Genomic DNA, 11,274 nt, shown 5'->3' with positions numbered 1-11,274 from the left:
TTTTGGACAATTCACAGCAGATCGTCGTGGCAGCAGGAAAGGATTAAAAGGATATCTTAGTTGAGAAACATTCATAATTGAAATGATGCAAGGGGCACTGCAACGCTGCTCTTGCGTCTTGGCAGGTGAGTTGGCCAACAAGCCGCATGTAGAGCTGACCCAGACCCAGCCCCAACCCAATCCAACATGGCGCGTAACTCAAGAGTGACGAGCGATCGGCTGTCCGCCTCATCACTATTAGCACTTCCTTTCGAGGGGCGTCTGTCTGTCTAAGTTTTTGCTGCCTTGCATATTTATGAGGCATGCGTCTTGCCTTTGGCCCGTCGACTGCCGCAATTCTTGGCAGCCAATTGATGTTGCGGTGCGTTATTGTTGCAATTGGCACAGTGGTACAGGTGGCCTGAAATTAAGCGGCTACCTTAATGTCTAAAATGTTAAGATTTCAAATTGGTATCCCTCAAAATAAAGCTAATTCACAATGGTTTTAAGGATGTATACCTCTAAAGTCTAACTCAGATTTAAATATTAATTTAAACAAATAACTAGCCATGTTCCAAACCTTATAGTAATAAGATACGTAACGCCCATACATATGAATTTCGATATTTAGAAAGCTCTTTCGGGTGAAGGGGTTCCACATCTCAAACATAATAAAGTCATTAGTTAGTTGCTAAATTTTTGAATGAAAGTCATACCACTGTGCCGGCGGAGTAGGAGTAGGAAGCTGATAAATAAAGATCGTGGTACAGAGACGTCTTGGCCGCACTATCAGCGCCCAGAATCGCGACGTACTTGGCCTTAATAGGGACTGCGAAACTCTTCGCTACCACCGCCTTCGATGGCTGGCCAGGCGTTCATTTCGATTTGGTGCGTCGACGGTTCCACAGCTCGGAGAAGATCTTCGCCAGATTCCAAACACACGCACACACAACCACACTCGATTAGAAAGCGCTAATGTTGGCCCGCCTGTTTCTTCCAGTTCTGGTGCTGCTCTGGAGCGGGAGTATGGCTCAGTTGCAGGTGCAGGTAAGTGATCAATATTCCCTTTTCCTGTTATTTATTTAAACCTTTTTTTGAAAGGCTCAAAGTGGCTACAACTATGGCCGTCCCGAGGTGGCTAGTGTGGGTGGAGCCACCGCCGGGGGTCGCTTAACCCCCGGTCCATATCCCACGGCGGCTGCCCTTCCACTGACCCCTGCTCCAGCCACCACTGCATATGGAGGAGCGGGCCTATTTCCCTCACCCGCCGTTGGCTTTACGCCCAGCGGGCAGGCCACCACGGCCTTTGGAGCACCGGCCGCAGTGGGACCTAGTAACAGCATCAATCAGTCAAGGAGACCTTCACCGGGAGGAATACCATCACCATCATCGCGCAGTGGACCCTACGGCCCACAGACGCCGCAGTATGGCAACGCACCTGGCGGCTCTGCCATTCGAGTTCCCAGTGGCACGTCTGGGGCTGATGCTGGAGACTACAACGATGCCGATGGCGACTACTCTGCCATTCCGGGTGTACCGGGAGTGGACTATCCCATTTACGCCCAGGTGCCGCGCACGAATTTCGACTGCTCGCAGCAGGCCTTGCCCGGATATTACGCTGACATCGAAGCCCAGTGCCAGGTCTTCCACATCTGTGCCCTCAACAGAACGTACTCCTTCCTGTGTCCCAACGGCACCGTGTTCAGTCAGGAGACGTTGGTCTGCGTCTGGTGGAACCAATACGACTGTATCTCAGCGCCCAGCTTATATGCCAACAACGCCTACATCTACGATTACTCCGAACGAAGTAGCTCCAACTTGGCCACACAGCCCAATGCCAACGCTTATCGACCGGGTGCCCCCACCACGACTGCCTTCGGAGCACCGGTTGCCACCACTGGAACCCTACGTGCCACCGGAGTTCCGCCCCAGGTGACTGGCTACAACACTGGACGGGGATCGTATCCCTCGGCCACGCCCACACCCGCCGTCCAGGCTCAGAGCCCCTACGGCTCCGGTGCTGTCCTCCGACCCGCCATTGTTCCGGGCGGTGGAACCAATCGATTGGCGCCAACTGCAGCAGCTGCCGGTCTTCTGGCCACCGCCGCTGGAGCACTACCCGACAACTCATTGGCTACCTTTGGCCAACAGCCACAGGCCCAGGTGGTGGCCAGCGGAAACCGAGAGTATCTGCCGCCGGCCAGTGCTGGACAGCAACGGCAGCGAGGTGGTGGCTCTACAGCATAGTTGGCGCAACACCTCCGACCCCTGGCACCTGTACCCGGATTAATGGCATTAGATTTAGTGACCACCCTAGGCTTAAAATCATTTTTAATTGTTAGGAGCTCCGAGCATAGATCCGTATGATTAGTTTTAGAATCCAAACATTGAAATATACTACAAAGAACCTCTTTGACACGAAATGAAATGAGAAGTTTTCTTAAAGAGCAAAGATTATTACAGTGAGGAAATGTTATATTTTTCAATTAATAGAACATAATGGGAAGCAGCCCATCTGATGACCATGGATCATGCGAACTTCAGCGATAATTTCTTTCTTCTTCTCGCAGCATATATTATTTGTAAAATCATAACGTTTAAAAATTTCCTATAAACTTTATTGGAGTGCACTAAGAAAATCAATTTGCAACATTTTCGTGTCTTTACTCTGCGTAACTTTGCCCTCTTTCAGAAGTTTTCCGTATTCCTGCTTAAAATCTGATCGAATATACAGCTGTTTACCCTTTTTCAGTTTGGGTTGACCAGCCTTTGGCAGCGGTATCGTCGGATTGAAGGCCATTTGCGTGCTGTCGTACTGTGTGAACAGGTCGTGGGAGGAGCTAATGAATAAAATAATAAGTATATATAAGCTTAGTATGATAATATTATATACTCACAGCTTGCCAATATCGGTGGGCAGCGCCCCCTCGCCAGAGGCTGGCACACCGTTGGCTATGTGCATGGCCATCCGCCGCACCGTGGGATGATAGTGTCGCGACAGGAGCGCAAGCTCATACAGTGCCGTGCTGGCCGCATTACAGTACTCCGGATCGTCCAGTTCGGGGTCGTAGCGGCCAGAACCAATGCTGGTGTCCGTGTCCAGCAGGGCATCCAGCACTGAGGTAAGCTGGAAGGTCTGCTTGATGGTGCCCAGCGTGGCCAGAGTGCCGTTATGCAGCAGGTGGAGACTTCCCGTCAGCAGGCGCTTCACGAACGCCATCAGACGCTGTTGGCTCATGTTTCGTCGCCGCTTCACCAGCACCTCGTCCAAGGTGCGCAGAATAATGGCAAAGTCGTCGTGATTCTTGCCAGCCTGCACGGCCAGCATATTGCGGTAGAAATGCTGGTAGAATCGTATGGGATCGATATTCAGCACCTCACCCTGGCCGGACAGAATCACAAATATAGTTTGAATGCAGTGCAGGCGCTCCCGATAGCCCAGCTCCTCCTGTTCCTCCAAAATCCGATTGAGTACATCGATAAGGTCAGCGAAAAAGTCCAGATTGATGACATGAGCAAATCTGAAATAGAAATAATGATTAGAGATGTATTGGAGCAGTATATCAACGGCAACTCACTCTGCCAAGCCCTCCAGAATGGCGCTCAGCACGCGAGACGTAGGATCGTTCTTCAGCACGCGGAAATATATGGTAAACACCATCTTGATGATCTCGGTGAGCTTCAGGTTCTTGGCCTGCTTGTTCTCCTCGGCGCGGGTCTCCTCCAGTTCCCTGTTCACCTCGGTGAGCTTCTTTCGCCTCTTCCGCTCCTTTTTGGATAGGCTAATCAAACGTTGACGATGGGATTCCAGCTTCTTTTGCTTCAGCTCATTCTCCTTCTCGGCATCCAGGTTCACGCTCTTGATCTTCAGACCCATCAGGCAGGTGATGCACTCGACATGGACGTTGTTCTGCTTCGTCTTGATGAGGTTGTTGATCCGCCTCACAATGAAGAGGGCCATTTCATATTTCTTGTCGTTGGCAAAGACCGTCCGGAAGCACTCGTTGACCGCCGTTCTCATCTCCTGGTAGTTGCAGTTCAGCATGTAGACCAGCAGCTGGGCTATGTTCTGCACGTAGTTGAAGTAGGGATGCGCCACCAGCAGTTCGCACATGCACTGCACGGCCACGGTGGCCAACTTGATGGTCTGCGGCGTCCTCAAACCGCCCCTCTTGTTCACCTGCGCCGTAAGATGCTCCAGCTTCTGCAGGAACTTCTTGAATTGCTGCAGCAGAGCGTTCTCGAAGGTCACACGCTCCAGAGTGGCCTTACGCAGCGTCTGCATCTTGGTGTCCACCTGACCCACTCGATACTCGGGCAGAATGTCCTTGAAGATTTCCGTTATGGATATTATGGCCAGTTTTCGAACGGGCATCAGGTTGGGCAGCCTGGTGGCTGGGTTTATCTCGTCCATGAGCTCGTAGAGGGCATGGAAGTTGCGCATCTTGTCCTCGGGCTTTTCAAGCAGGCCAGAGCATATGATGCCAATGCGGTACTTCTGGCGCTCGATCTCCTGCTGGCGAGCAATCAACAGATCCGTCGTGGAAATGAGCTTTGGCACGTGTGCGGCCGCTGATGCTGCCTCGTCATCGTTGACCACATCGTCGTCGCTGTCCTCGAACTCAGTGTCGCCCTCCTCCCCTTCTTCGGAGTCCTGTACTTCCTCCACTTCCACATCCTTCTTCTTGAGCTTTGGCTTTGGCAGATAATCCACCTCTGTGGTTCGGGTTATGATCTGGCCATCTCTGGATTTAATGGGCAGTAGATCCAACTTGATCTTCTGAGCCGCCTGCTCCTTCTTGGTGTCCGAGGCGTAGGCCCTTTCCAAGCCAATGGAAGCCTGCTGCTCAGCCGCGTCCTCGTCGTCAGCCCTGGCCTTTCGCTTGCGCTTGTTGGCTTGCAGCAGAGCCAAGTCGTCGCCGTCAAGCATGTCGGCCACATTGTCCAGCATCAGATCGTCGTCGTCCTCATTGTTTTCCTCGAGCGGATTCAGTCCCAGGGAGGCCAGTTTATTGTGCTTTTTGCGCTGGGCCAGATTATCCTTCTTCCGCGCTTTCTGGGAGAATATATTCTGTCCCTGCTCCCGCTTGGAGAGCAGTTGGTCGCGCTTCTGCTTGTTCTTTTGTTGTTGCTGCTTCGTGAGCGGTGTTTTCTTCGACTTTAGGTGAGCCGCCCGCTTCACCGAGCTGATTTTCACCTTTTTCTGCAGGTAGGCGATTGCAATAGCTTAGTTTTATTAAGATATAGAAAGTTTAAGTACTTACCGTGCCCATTATGTGGCTGTTAATTAATTTTTAACGAAAAAACAAGAAATGTTGACTTTTAAAAGTCGAAGCACATGGTAAACTAAAGGAACTGTCCACTTGCCAGATAAACCAAAACAGATGGTTAGGGTGCTGCCAACTGCATTTTGGACGTGTTAATGGTATTCTTTTATTTTTGTATTTAAATTATTTAAATTTTATGTACAATTTAGAAATATTTTTTAAATTATAATTAAAAATAATTAAATATTTTTTTAAATTTTATAAGCCTAAATATTTCTATTATTTATACGCATAGTAAGATTAAGATTAGAATAAAAATAACGGTACAAATAGGAGTCATATTTTTCTAGGAGACAAAGCTGTACAAATACTCTTGAACTGAGCCGTGATCCAGGCGACGGAATCCGTTCTGATCGCATATTCCGATCTCGATATTGTCGGGAATCATTTCGCAGCCGCCCTTCCACAGCGCCAGGAGGGCGAGGTGAATAGCGTCGTCAGTTTCCAAACCCTCGCTGTAGCGCTCCACCAGGACTTCTTTGCTACGACATGCATTCTTTCCCTGGGCAGAGGCCTTCCAGGGAGAGAAGAGTCCTGTAGGTTCGATCTTGTAGAGCTGTGGACTCTCGTTGCTCCAGCCGCAGACTAACAACGAGACGCCAAAGGGGCGAACGGCAATGAGATTCGTGTGAACCTCCACGACCGAGCCCACTCGTTCTACCAACTCCTTCACCGGTATCAGCACCTGGTGGGTCAGGTAATAGACTTGACCGAACTTCCGGCCCGCTTTCACCAGGATGCGGTAGTCTGGATCTAGTCCCGAGTAGGCCATGCCGATGTGCTTGTCTATCTTTTCCACATGTCGGACACTGTGCACATCACACAGCGGCGATGTTGGTGTCCTATCTGCAGCGATGACCACAGCATTGCACCCTGTGACGCCCACGGAGATTGATCCACGGGCTATTGCAGCCTGGGCCCTCTCCAACTTTTGGTTGGTATAGTTTTCAGATGACATTTTTCCTGTGGCTTGAAGTCAAGATGCCATAATAGTTTTAAGTTTAAACAGATGGGCTTGCTTTGTTTTTTAAAAAATGGGTTTCAAAACATTACTAGAAATCATTTGAATTTAAATTTTGCGCCATTAAATTGAACTCCTTGCTTCCAGGTGTGCAATATTAGCCTTTGGTCACACTATCGCGAAATAAGACATTAATTTATTGTTTTTATTTTAAAAACTTTGTAAACAATCACCAGTTTGTTATAAACAACAACAAATGTCGGACGAAGAAGAAGATTATATGTCCGACAAGTTCCTGGCTGGGTGAGATCTTGCAGAGATTACTCAGAGGAGTTCAAATAACTTGCATTTTTCCCTACAGCCTGCAGGAGGTGCGTCCCAGTCTGGTGCAGGATCGCGGCAAGAAGAGACAGATTGAAGTAGAAACAAAAAAGGAGGAGCAAAGAAAAAGGCAACGGGAGGCCACCGCTGCCGCCGGAACCGTGGACAATGCTCGTCTCCAGCAATCCCTAAGCCAACCACTGTCGGCGGACAATAAGGGCTTCCAACTCCTGGCCAAAATGGGCTATAAGGCGGGTGCTGGCTTGGGAAAACAGCCCGATGCTCGCAAGGAACCTGTGGGAATAACAATAAAAAGCGGACGCGGAGGCCTGGGACGAGAAGCGGCCATTGCAGAGTTGGCTGCCAAGCGGCAGGAACTGAGGAGAGCTCACCTCTTGCAACGGGCGGGCATTGAATCCGGTGCTGAAATCAGCACGGAGGCCTATAGAAGACGTGCCACCCAAAAAGCCGAAGAGAGAAAGCTGCAATACGATATAAGGAGATGCCAGCAAACCTGCGAGTCCTTGGATCTAAAAGCCGACGTTACTGAGCCAGATTTAGAGTTTTTCTGGCCTCCAAAGCCCAAGGAGGAAGAGAATAGCGATGCCGAAGGAGAGCAAGATCCCCCCGAAGAGGAGGAGACGCCCAAAGAGGAACTATACACTCCAGCCGAGCAGCTGGAGCTGCTCACTGGCTACCTGCGCACTGCCTACTCCTTCTGCTACTGGTGTGGCACGCACTACGAGGACTCCGCGGATCTAGACTCCAACTGTCCAGGACTTACCCGCGACGACCACTAGTTTTAGAGAAAATCAATACAAAGCTAGATTAATTAGACATTAGTTTGCAAAATCGCAGCAGGTTTACAATTATGTTACAATAATACATAGTCAAAAAACAGTTAGCGGTGTATCTGGCTTAATGAAATGCGTTTAGACGAGTTGGAATCCAGTGAGAGGGAGCTACAAGCGACCCTCAAGCTTTTGTATCAGATCGTGGGTGCGTTCGATGACACTGAAGATGAACGGTCGTTCCATGGGATCGGTACGTAGCATGTAGTTGATTAATTCGTGCATGTCCTGTGGGAAAAAGTGGGTTTGCAATAATGTTTCGCTGGGCTTGTCACGATTTACTTACGTCTGTGTATATGGAATCTTCTGGAATGTTTACATTGCCGCTGAGCACGGCCAAAGCCACGCTGTCGCCTCGCTCGTAAATGGGATCAAAGGGTGAGCTGAAGTAGCACATTGCATACAGCACACATCCAAGACTCTGAAAAACGATTTTAGTTGATATAAAATGATTGTAAGCATCTATTTTTGTCAATCTCCCACCCAAATATCCGTTCTCTCGTCGATGGTGCAGTATGATTTCACGGTAAATAGCTCAGGAGCCCTGTAAACAATAGAGCTTCTCTCCTCCGCTTCGTCCTGCAGCCGCTGGGCATCCGATTGGCCCACTATCTGCAGCCGCGCCTCCGTCATGGAGCCCAGATCCACGATGATGGGCTCGAACGAGTCCGAGAGACAGATGTTGGCAGTTTTTAGATCCCGGTGGGCCAGCGGCACCGGCTTTGCCTCGTGGATGGCCTTCAGTCCCTCGCAGACGCCCAGGAAGATCTGCAGGATCTGCGCCTCGGGCATGTGGTCCTGTTTCCGCGCCCGTGCCAGCAAGTGATCCGCCAGAGCTCCATGCTTGTAGTAGGGCAGCACGATGTACAAGGTGCTAGTTGTGTTGATCACAATGTCCGCCTGGCCCTTTAGCTCGTAGTCCACCACTCGTATGACGTTCTCTGAGTCGATTTTCCGGCAGTTTTCGATTTCCCGCAGGGCTATGTTCTGGTCGTCGATGCTGTGGCAGGTGATGCGCTTTATCGCATAGCTCCGGCGCGTGGACGCGTTTTCCCCAAGGTCGATGAGACTGAAGCCCCTGTATGGACAGAGATTAGATATTCCGGAGGAGATAGTGCTTTATATTGTAATACAAACCCTTGGGCTAGCCTTTCGCGGATCGTGTAACGGGATCCATTGATGTTCAGCGTCTCCTTCCGGCACAAGCAGCCGCGTTTCATGATCAGCGTCCATCCTATGCTCTGCATTTTGCTTAATTTATGCTACAAATTTTTAAAACTTTAAGCCTAACAACTAGTTTAATTCATGTATAAAACCTAAATAGAAAACAGAAAGCTGAACTGCAAAGTTTATGCGGAGAGGAATTGACAATGTTCAGTGATTGTGAATTGGTTGGCAAATTTTAATTGTTTTGTTAAAGTGTTTGTGATAGTTATGACTCTTTTGCAGTTGTTCTTTTAATAATAGATTTATTTTAATTCTATAACACTTTAATTTACTTTAATTACAAGTCACAAAATGCAAATAAAAGATAATTAAGGCTTAATCAGTAAATTTGCACCGCATAAACGCTGATTCTCTTCAGCTCTTAACAGCTGTTGCAAGAACAGGGTGGTTAGGTTGGCCATGTGGCGGCTAGGGTTGTCACCTCGCCACAATTGTTTCACTGTCGGCGAATAGGCCGAGTTTTAATTCCTGCATTAACTTAATTTAATCAATGGAAACGAGCGAAAATGAAGCTTGGCTGGACCTTGTCGGCATCAGCGCCGATCCGCCGGAGAGACGCGACAAGTGCGAGCAGTGCAAGTGAGTGGTAAAGCGGGGAATCCCTTCCTGAAATCCAAGTTATAATGATGAAATCTTTTGTAGACGACCCGCGGTTGTTTGCTGGTGTCCAGCTTTACCACATCCGCCTGAAGCAGTGGCCTCGCAGATTGTCATTCTGCAGCATCCCGCCGAGGAGAAGCGGTCACTGCGGACGGCACTGATGCTGCAGTTGGGCCTGGCGCCCGGCAAGTGTGTGGTCTACAAGGGCAAACGGTTTCCGAATCACAAAAACCACGCGGAACTGCAGAGAATCTTGGACTCCCCGACAACCTTGCTGCTTTATCCCAGCCGGGACTCGGTGCCCTTGGAGGAAGTGGATCGAAGTGCCGGTCCCTACACCTTGGTCCTCATAGACGGCACCTGGCCGCAGGCCAAGGCCATCTACGCCAGTAGCCCCGCCCTACACAGCCTGCGTCAGGTGAAACTCATCGCCGTGGGCATCAGCGACTACATTATCCGCACTCAGCCCACGGAGGGCTGCCTGAGCACCCTGGAAACCGCCGCCCAGTGCCTAGCTGTGCTCGAGTCCCGGCCAGAGCTGAGGCAATCACTGGTGCGACCCCTGCACACGCTCTGCAAGTACCAACTGGACAATGGGGCCGTGGAACACCAGTCCAAGGAGTTCCTGTTGAAGAACAACCAGTACCCCAAGCCCATTGGCAAGCGGCTGAGCCGCCTGCTCAATTATAGCAACACCGTGTGCGGCGGAGGCAACGACACGTGATAGTTGGACCAAGAATACACACGGACGGAGTAGTGGGTGCAAGCTCTGTGCATAGCAATATTTAATTATACTTGTAATTTTCTACCGAAATGGTTAATAGTTGTGCTTTGTTGGAGTTCTTAGACGGTGGGCTTGTTCCTGGCATCCGTGAGGGCTCTGACGAAGACACACTTGACGATGGCATAGCCCCGTTCGCAAGCATTCAATTCTTCCTCTGGATATACAAGTTAAAAGATTTTGTAATGCAATTCCGGATCTCTATTACTGCTACTTACTGCCTTCGTCCTCGCAAACCTGAATGGAGTCACCGGTGGCTGGCCACACGTACTTGCGCACCAGATCCTTGTTCAGCTTGTAGTCCTTCATCAAACCCGACTTTTCAAAGAAGCAGTTGAAATAGCACTGTCCGAAATGCGTGAGAATGGTAATAGAAAAGAAGTGAAACAAAACCCACTTACCATGCTGGTTTTATCCTTGTCGTCCGGCAGCTCACCTGTGATATTAAACTGCAGGACATTGGCTGAAAGGATTTTAGGTTTAGGTTTCCGACACAACCATTAATCTGCCCGCCCAAACTCACGCATTGGAGTTATAAAACTGGCATTGCAGTTGCGATTGACCTCATCGAAATCTACGTAATCGGCTTCCCTGGGAGCTGGTGTGGTGGTGGATATATCATCCACATCACCATCGAAGCTATCGTAGTTTATAATGAATACATCGCCATTATCCTTGGCATGATCCTGCAGAGCCTTAACCCAATACAGATTCAGACTCAACAGAGCAAAGCTGAACCAGAACTTGAACAAAGCGGAAAACATTTTAAACTGAGTGTCTTTTGGTTTTCAGTTGGCCCCCTTTTATAGGAAAGTTAAAAATGTATAACAAATAATCATGCCATGCAAACAAATGATCATGCCATGCAAATTATCGGGCATTATTTCCGGGAATTCGAATGTTTGAATACACTTTGCACAAAGGGAACCCCTAATCACTCTAGTGTTTCCCCAATTAAAGATCATTTTGTCTGAATAACCAGAATATTGAATAACCCGTGACTTACCATACGGAATCAAATTCTCATCCGCACAGGCCACTCGAGCCGTGTAGAACATGGCGTGCATTTCCTTCTGCACTTCCGGATCGTCGGGCACCACCTCATCCTGGGTGGCCACTAGGATCAGACAGAGCACAGGAATTAGGAATATAGCACGAAACATTTCAGAGACTGACTGGTGAGTGGCATTTCGGCCGCTCCAATATATATACCACCGATCGATCCAC

At 49.3% G+C, this 11,274-nt stretch overlaps 7 protein-coding genes across 8 annotated transcripts; 3 read left to right on the top strand and 4 right to left on the bottom strand.

The window, feature by feature from the left end:
• The first annotated feature begins 10 nt into the window (after positions 1-10).
• On the top strand, positions 11-2,569 carry LOC108085464 (uncharacterized). The gene is made up of 3 exons (XM_017182081.2): positions 11-125; positions 980-1,026; positions 1,081-2,569. Exons 1-3 carry the CDS (start codon positions 83-85, stop codon positions 2,224-2,226), a joined length of 1,236 nt encoding a protein of 411 aa, XP_017037570.1. The 5' UTR covers positions 11-82; the 3' UTR covers positions 2,227-2,569.
• A 6-nt stretch (positions 2,570-2,575) lies between these two features.
• On the bottom strand, positions 2,576-5,345 carry Noc3 (Nucleolar complex protein 3). Its single transcript, XM_017182080.2, has 4 exons — positions 5,244-5,345; positions 3,558-5,182; positions 2,877-3,500; positions 2,576-2,819 (listed from the first exon to the last, which is right to left on the bottom strand). The coding sequence occupies exons 1-4, from the start codon at positions 5,250-5,252 to the stop codon at positions 2,597-2,599; spliced, it is 2,481 nt and encodes an 826-aa protein (XP_017037569.1). The 5' UTR covers positions 5,253-5,345; the 3' UTR covers positions 2,576-2,596.
• A 247-nt stretch (positions 5,346-5,592) lies between these two features.
• LOC108085480 (proteasome subunit alpha type-2-like) lies at positions 5,593-6,264 on the bottom strand. The gene has a single exon (XM_017182098.2). The coding sequence runs from the start codon at positions 6,262-6,264 to the stop codon at positions 5,593-5,595; it is 672 nt and encodes a 223-aa protein (XP_017037587.1).
• Positions 6,265-6,395: 131 nt separating this feature from the next.
• Positions 6,396-7,478, top strand: LOC108085478 (G patch domain-containing protein 11). Its single transcript, XM_017182097.3, has 3 exons — positions 6,396-6,414; positions 6,504-6,570; positions 6,629-7,478. The coding sequence occupies exons 2-3, from the start codon at positions 6,524-6,526 to the stop codon at positions 7,386-7,388; spliced, it is 807 nt and encodes a 268-aa protein (XP_017037586.1). The 5' UTR covers positions 6,396-6,414; positions 6,504-6,523; the 3' UTR covers positions 7,389-7,478.
• Positions 7,417-8,764, bottom strand: LOC108085477 (serine/threonine-protein kinase 16). The gene is made up of 4 exons (XM_017182096.3): positions 8,577-8,764; positions 7,923-8,517; positions 7,726-7,860; positions 7,417-7,667 (listed from the first exon to the last, which is right to left on the bottom strand). Exons 1-4 carry the CDS (start codon positions 8,684-8,686, stop codon positions 7,551-7,553), a joined length of 957 nt encoding a protein of 318 aa, XP_017037585.1. The 5' UTR covers positions 8,687-8,764; the 3' UTR covers positions 7,417-7,550.
• Positions 8,765-9,088: 324 nt separating this feature from the next.
• On the top strand, positions 9,089-10,051 carry Dtwd2 (DTW domain containing 2). The gene is made up of 2 exons (XM_017182073.2): positions 9,089-9,245; positions 9,309-10,051. The coding sequence occupies exons 1-2, from the start codon at positions 9,157-9,159 to the stop codon at positions 9,988-9,990; spliced, it is 771 nt and encodes a 256-aa protein (XP_017037562.1). The 5' UTR covers positions 9,089-9,156; the 3' UTR covers positions 9,991-10,051.
• Obp84a (Odorant-binding protein 84a) lies at positions 10,021-11,210 on the bottom strand. 2 transcript variants are annotated; one of them, XM_017182075.3, is made up of 5 exons: positions 11,043-11,210; positions 10,571-10,790; positions 10,449-10,510; positions 10,266-10,392; positions 10,021-10,204 (listed from the first exon to the last, which is right to left on the bottom strand). In XM_017182075.3, the coding sequence occupies exons 1-5, from the start codon at positions 11,208-11,210 to the stop codon at positions 10,110-10,112; spliced, it is 672 nt and encodes a 223-aa protein (XP_017037564.1). In that variant the 3' UTR covers positions 10,021-10,109. The 2 variants fall into 2 exon arrangements, with proteins under 2 accessions (XP_017037564.1, XP_017037563.1); XM_017182074.3 differs by lacking the exon at positions 10,571-10,790 and having other exon boundaries at positions 11,054-11,210.
• Positions 11,211-11,274: the final 64 nt, after the last annotated feature.

This window comes from Drosophila kikkawai, chromosome 3R (assembly GCF_030179895.1).
Source record: "Drosophila kikkawai strain 14028-0561.14 chromosome 3R, DkikHiC1v2, whole genome shotgun sequence".
NCBI lineage: Eukaryota > Metazoa > Arthropoda > Insecta > Diptera > Drosophilidae > Drosophila > Drosophila kikkawai.
The sequence above is the reverse complement of the archived record's forward strand: the minus strand, read 5'-3'. Positions and strand labels throughout refer to the sequence as shown.

Excerpts from the sequence above, each read along its gene's own strand:
- LOC108085464 (XM_017182081.2), top strand. The coding sequence starts at position 83 with ATGATGCAAGGGGCACTGCAACGCTGCTCTTGCGTCTTGGCAG. Across the intron at positions 126-979 it reads CTGCTCTTGCGTCTTGGCAG|TTCTGGTGCTGCTCTGGAGC; the intron begins GTGAGTTGGCCA and ends TGTTTCTTCCAG. Across the intron at positions 1,027-1,080 it reads TGGCTCAGTTGCAGGTGCAG|GCTCAAAGTGGCTACAACTA; the intron begins GTAAGTGATCAA and ends TTTTTTTGAAAG.
- Noc3 (XM_017182080.2), bottom strand. Across the intron at positions 3,501-3,557 it reads ATTCTGGAGGGCTTGGCAGA|ATTTGCTCATGTCATCAATC; the intron begins GTGAGTTGCCGT and ends TTTCTATTTCAG. Across the intron at positions 2,820-2,876 it reads CCCACCGATATTGGCAAGCT|CTCCTCCCACGACCTGTTCA; the intron begins GTGAGTATATAA and ends TTTATTCATTAG.
- LOC108085480 (XM_017182098.2), bottom strand. The coding sequence starts at position 6,264 with ATGTCATCTGAAAACTATACCAACCAAAAGTTGGAGAGGGCCCAGGCT.
- LOC108085478 (XM_017182097.3), top strand. The coding sequence starts at position 6,524 with ATGTCGGACGAAGAAGAAGATTATATGTCCGACAAGTTCCTGGCTGG. Across the intron at positions 6,571-6,628 it reads TCCGACAAGTTCCTGGCTGG|CCTGCAGGAGGTGCGTCCCA; the intron begins GTGAGATCTTGC and ends TTTTCCCTACAG.
- LOC108085477 (XM_017182096.3), bottom strand. The coding sequence starts at position 8,686 with ATGCAGAGCATAGGATGGACGCTGATCATGAAACGCGGCTGCTTGTGC. Across the intron at positions 7,861-7,922 it reads ACGAGAGAACGGATATTTGG|AGTCTTGGATGTGTGCTGTA; the intron begins GTGGGAGATTGA and ends ATCGTTTTTCAG. Across the intron at positions 7,668-7,725 it reads AAGATTCCATATACACAGAC|GACATGCACGAATTAATCAA; the intron begins GTAAGTAAATCG and ends TTTTTCCCACAG.
- Dtwd2 (XM_017182073.2), top strand. The coding sequence starts at position 9,157 with ATGGAAACGAGCGAAAATGAAGCTTGGCTGGACCTTGTCGGCATCAGC. Across the intron at positions 9,246-9,308 it reads GACAAGTGCGAGCAGTGCAA|ACGACCCGCGGTTGTTTGCT; the intron begins GTGAGTGGTAAA and ends AATCTTTTGTAG.
- Obp84a (XM_017182075.3), bottom strand. The coding sequence starts at position 11,210 with ATGTTTCGTGCTATATTCCTAATTCCTGTGCTCTGTCTGATCCTAGTG. Across the intron at positions 10,511-10,570 it reads CAGTTTTATAACTCCAATGC|CCAATGTCCTGCAGTTTAAT; the intron begins GTGAGTTTGGGC and ends AAATCCTTTCAG. Across the intron at positions 10,393-10,448 it reads ACAAGGATAAAACCAGCATG|TGCTATTTCAACTGCTTCTT; the intron begins GTAAGTGGGTTT and ends CATTTCGGACAG.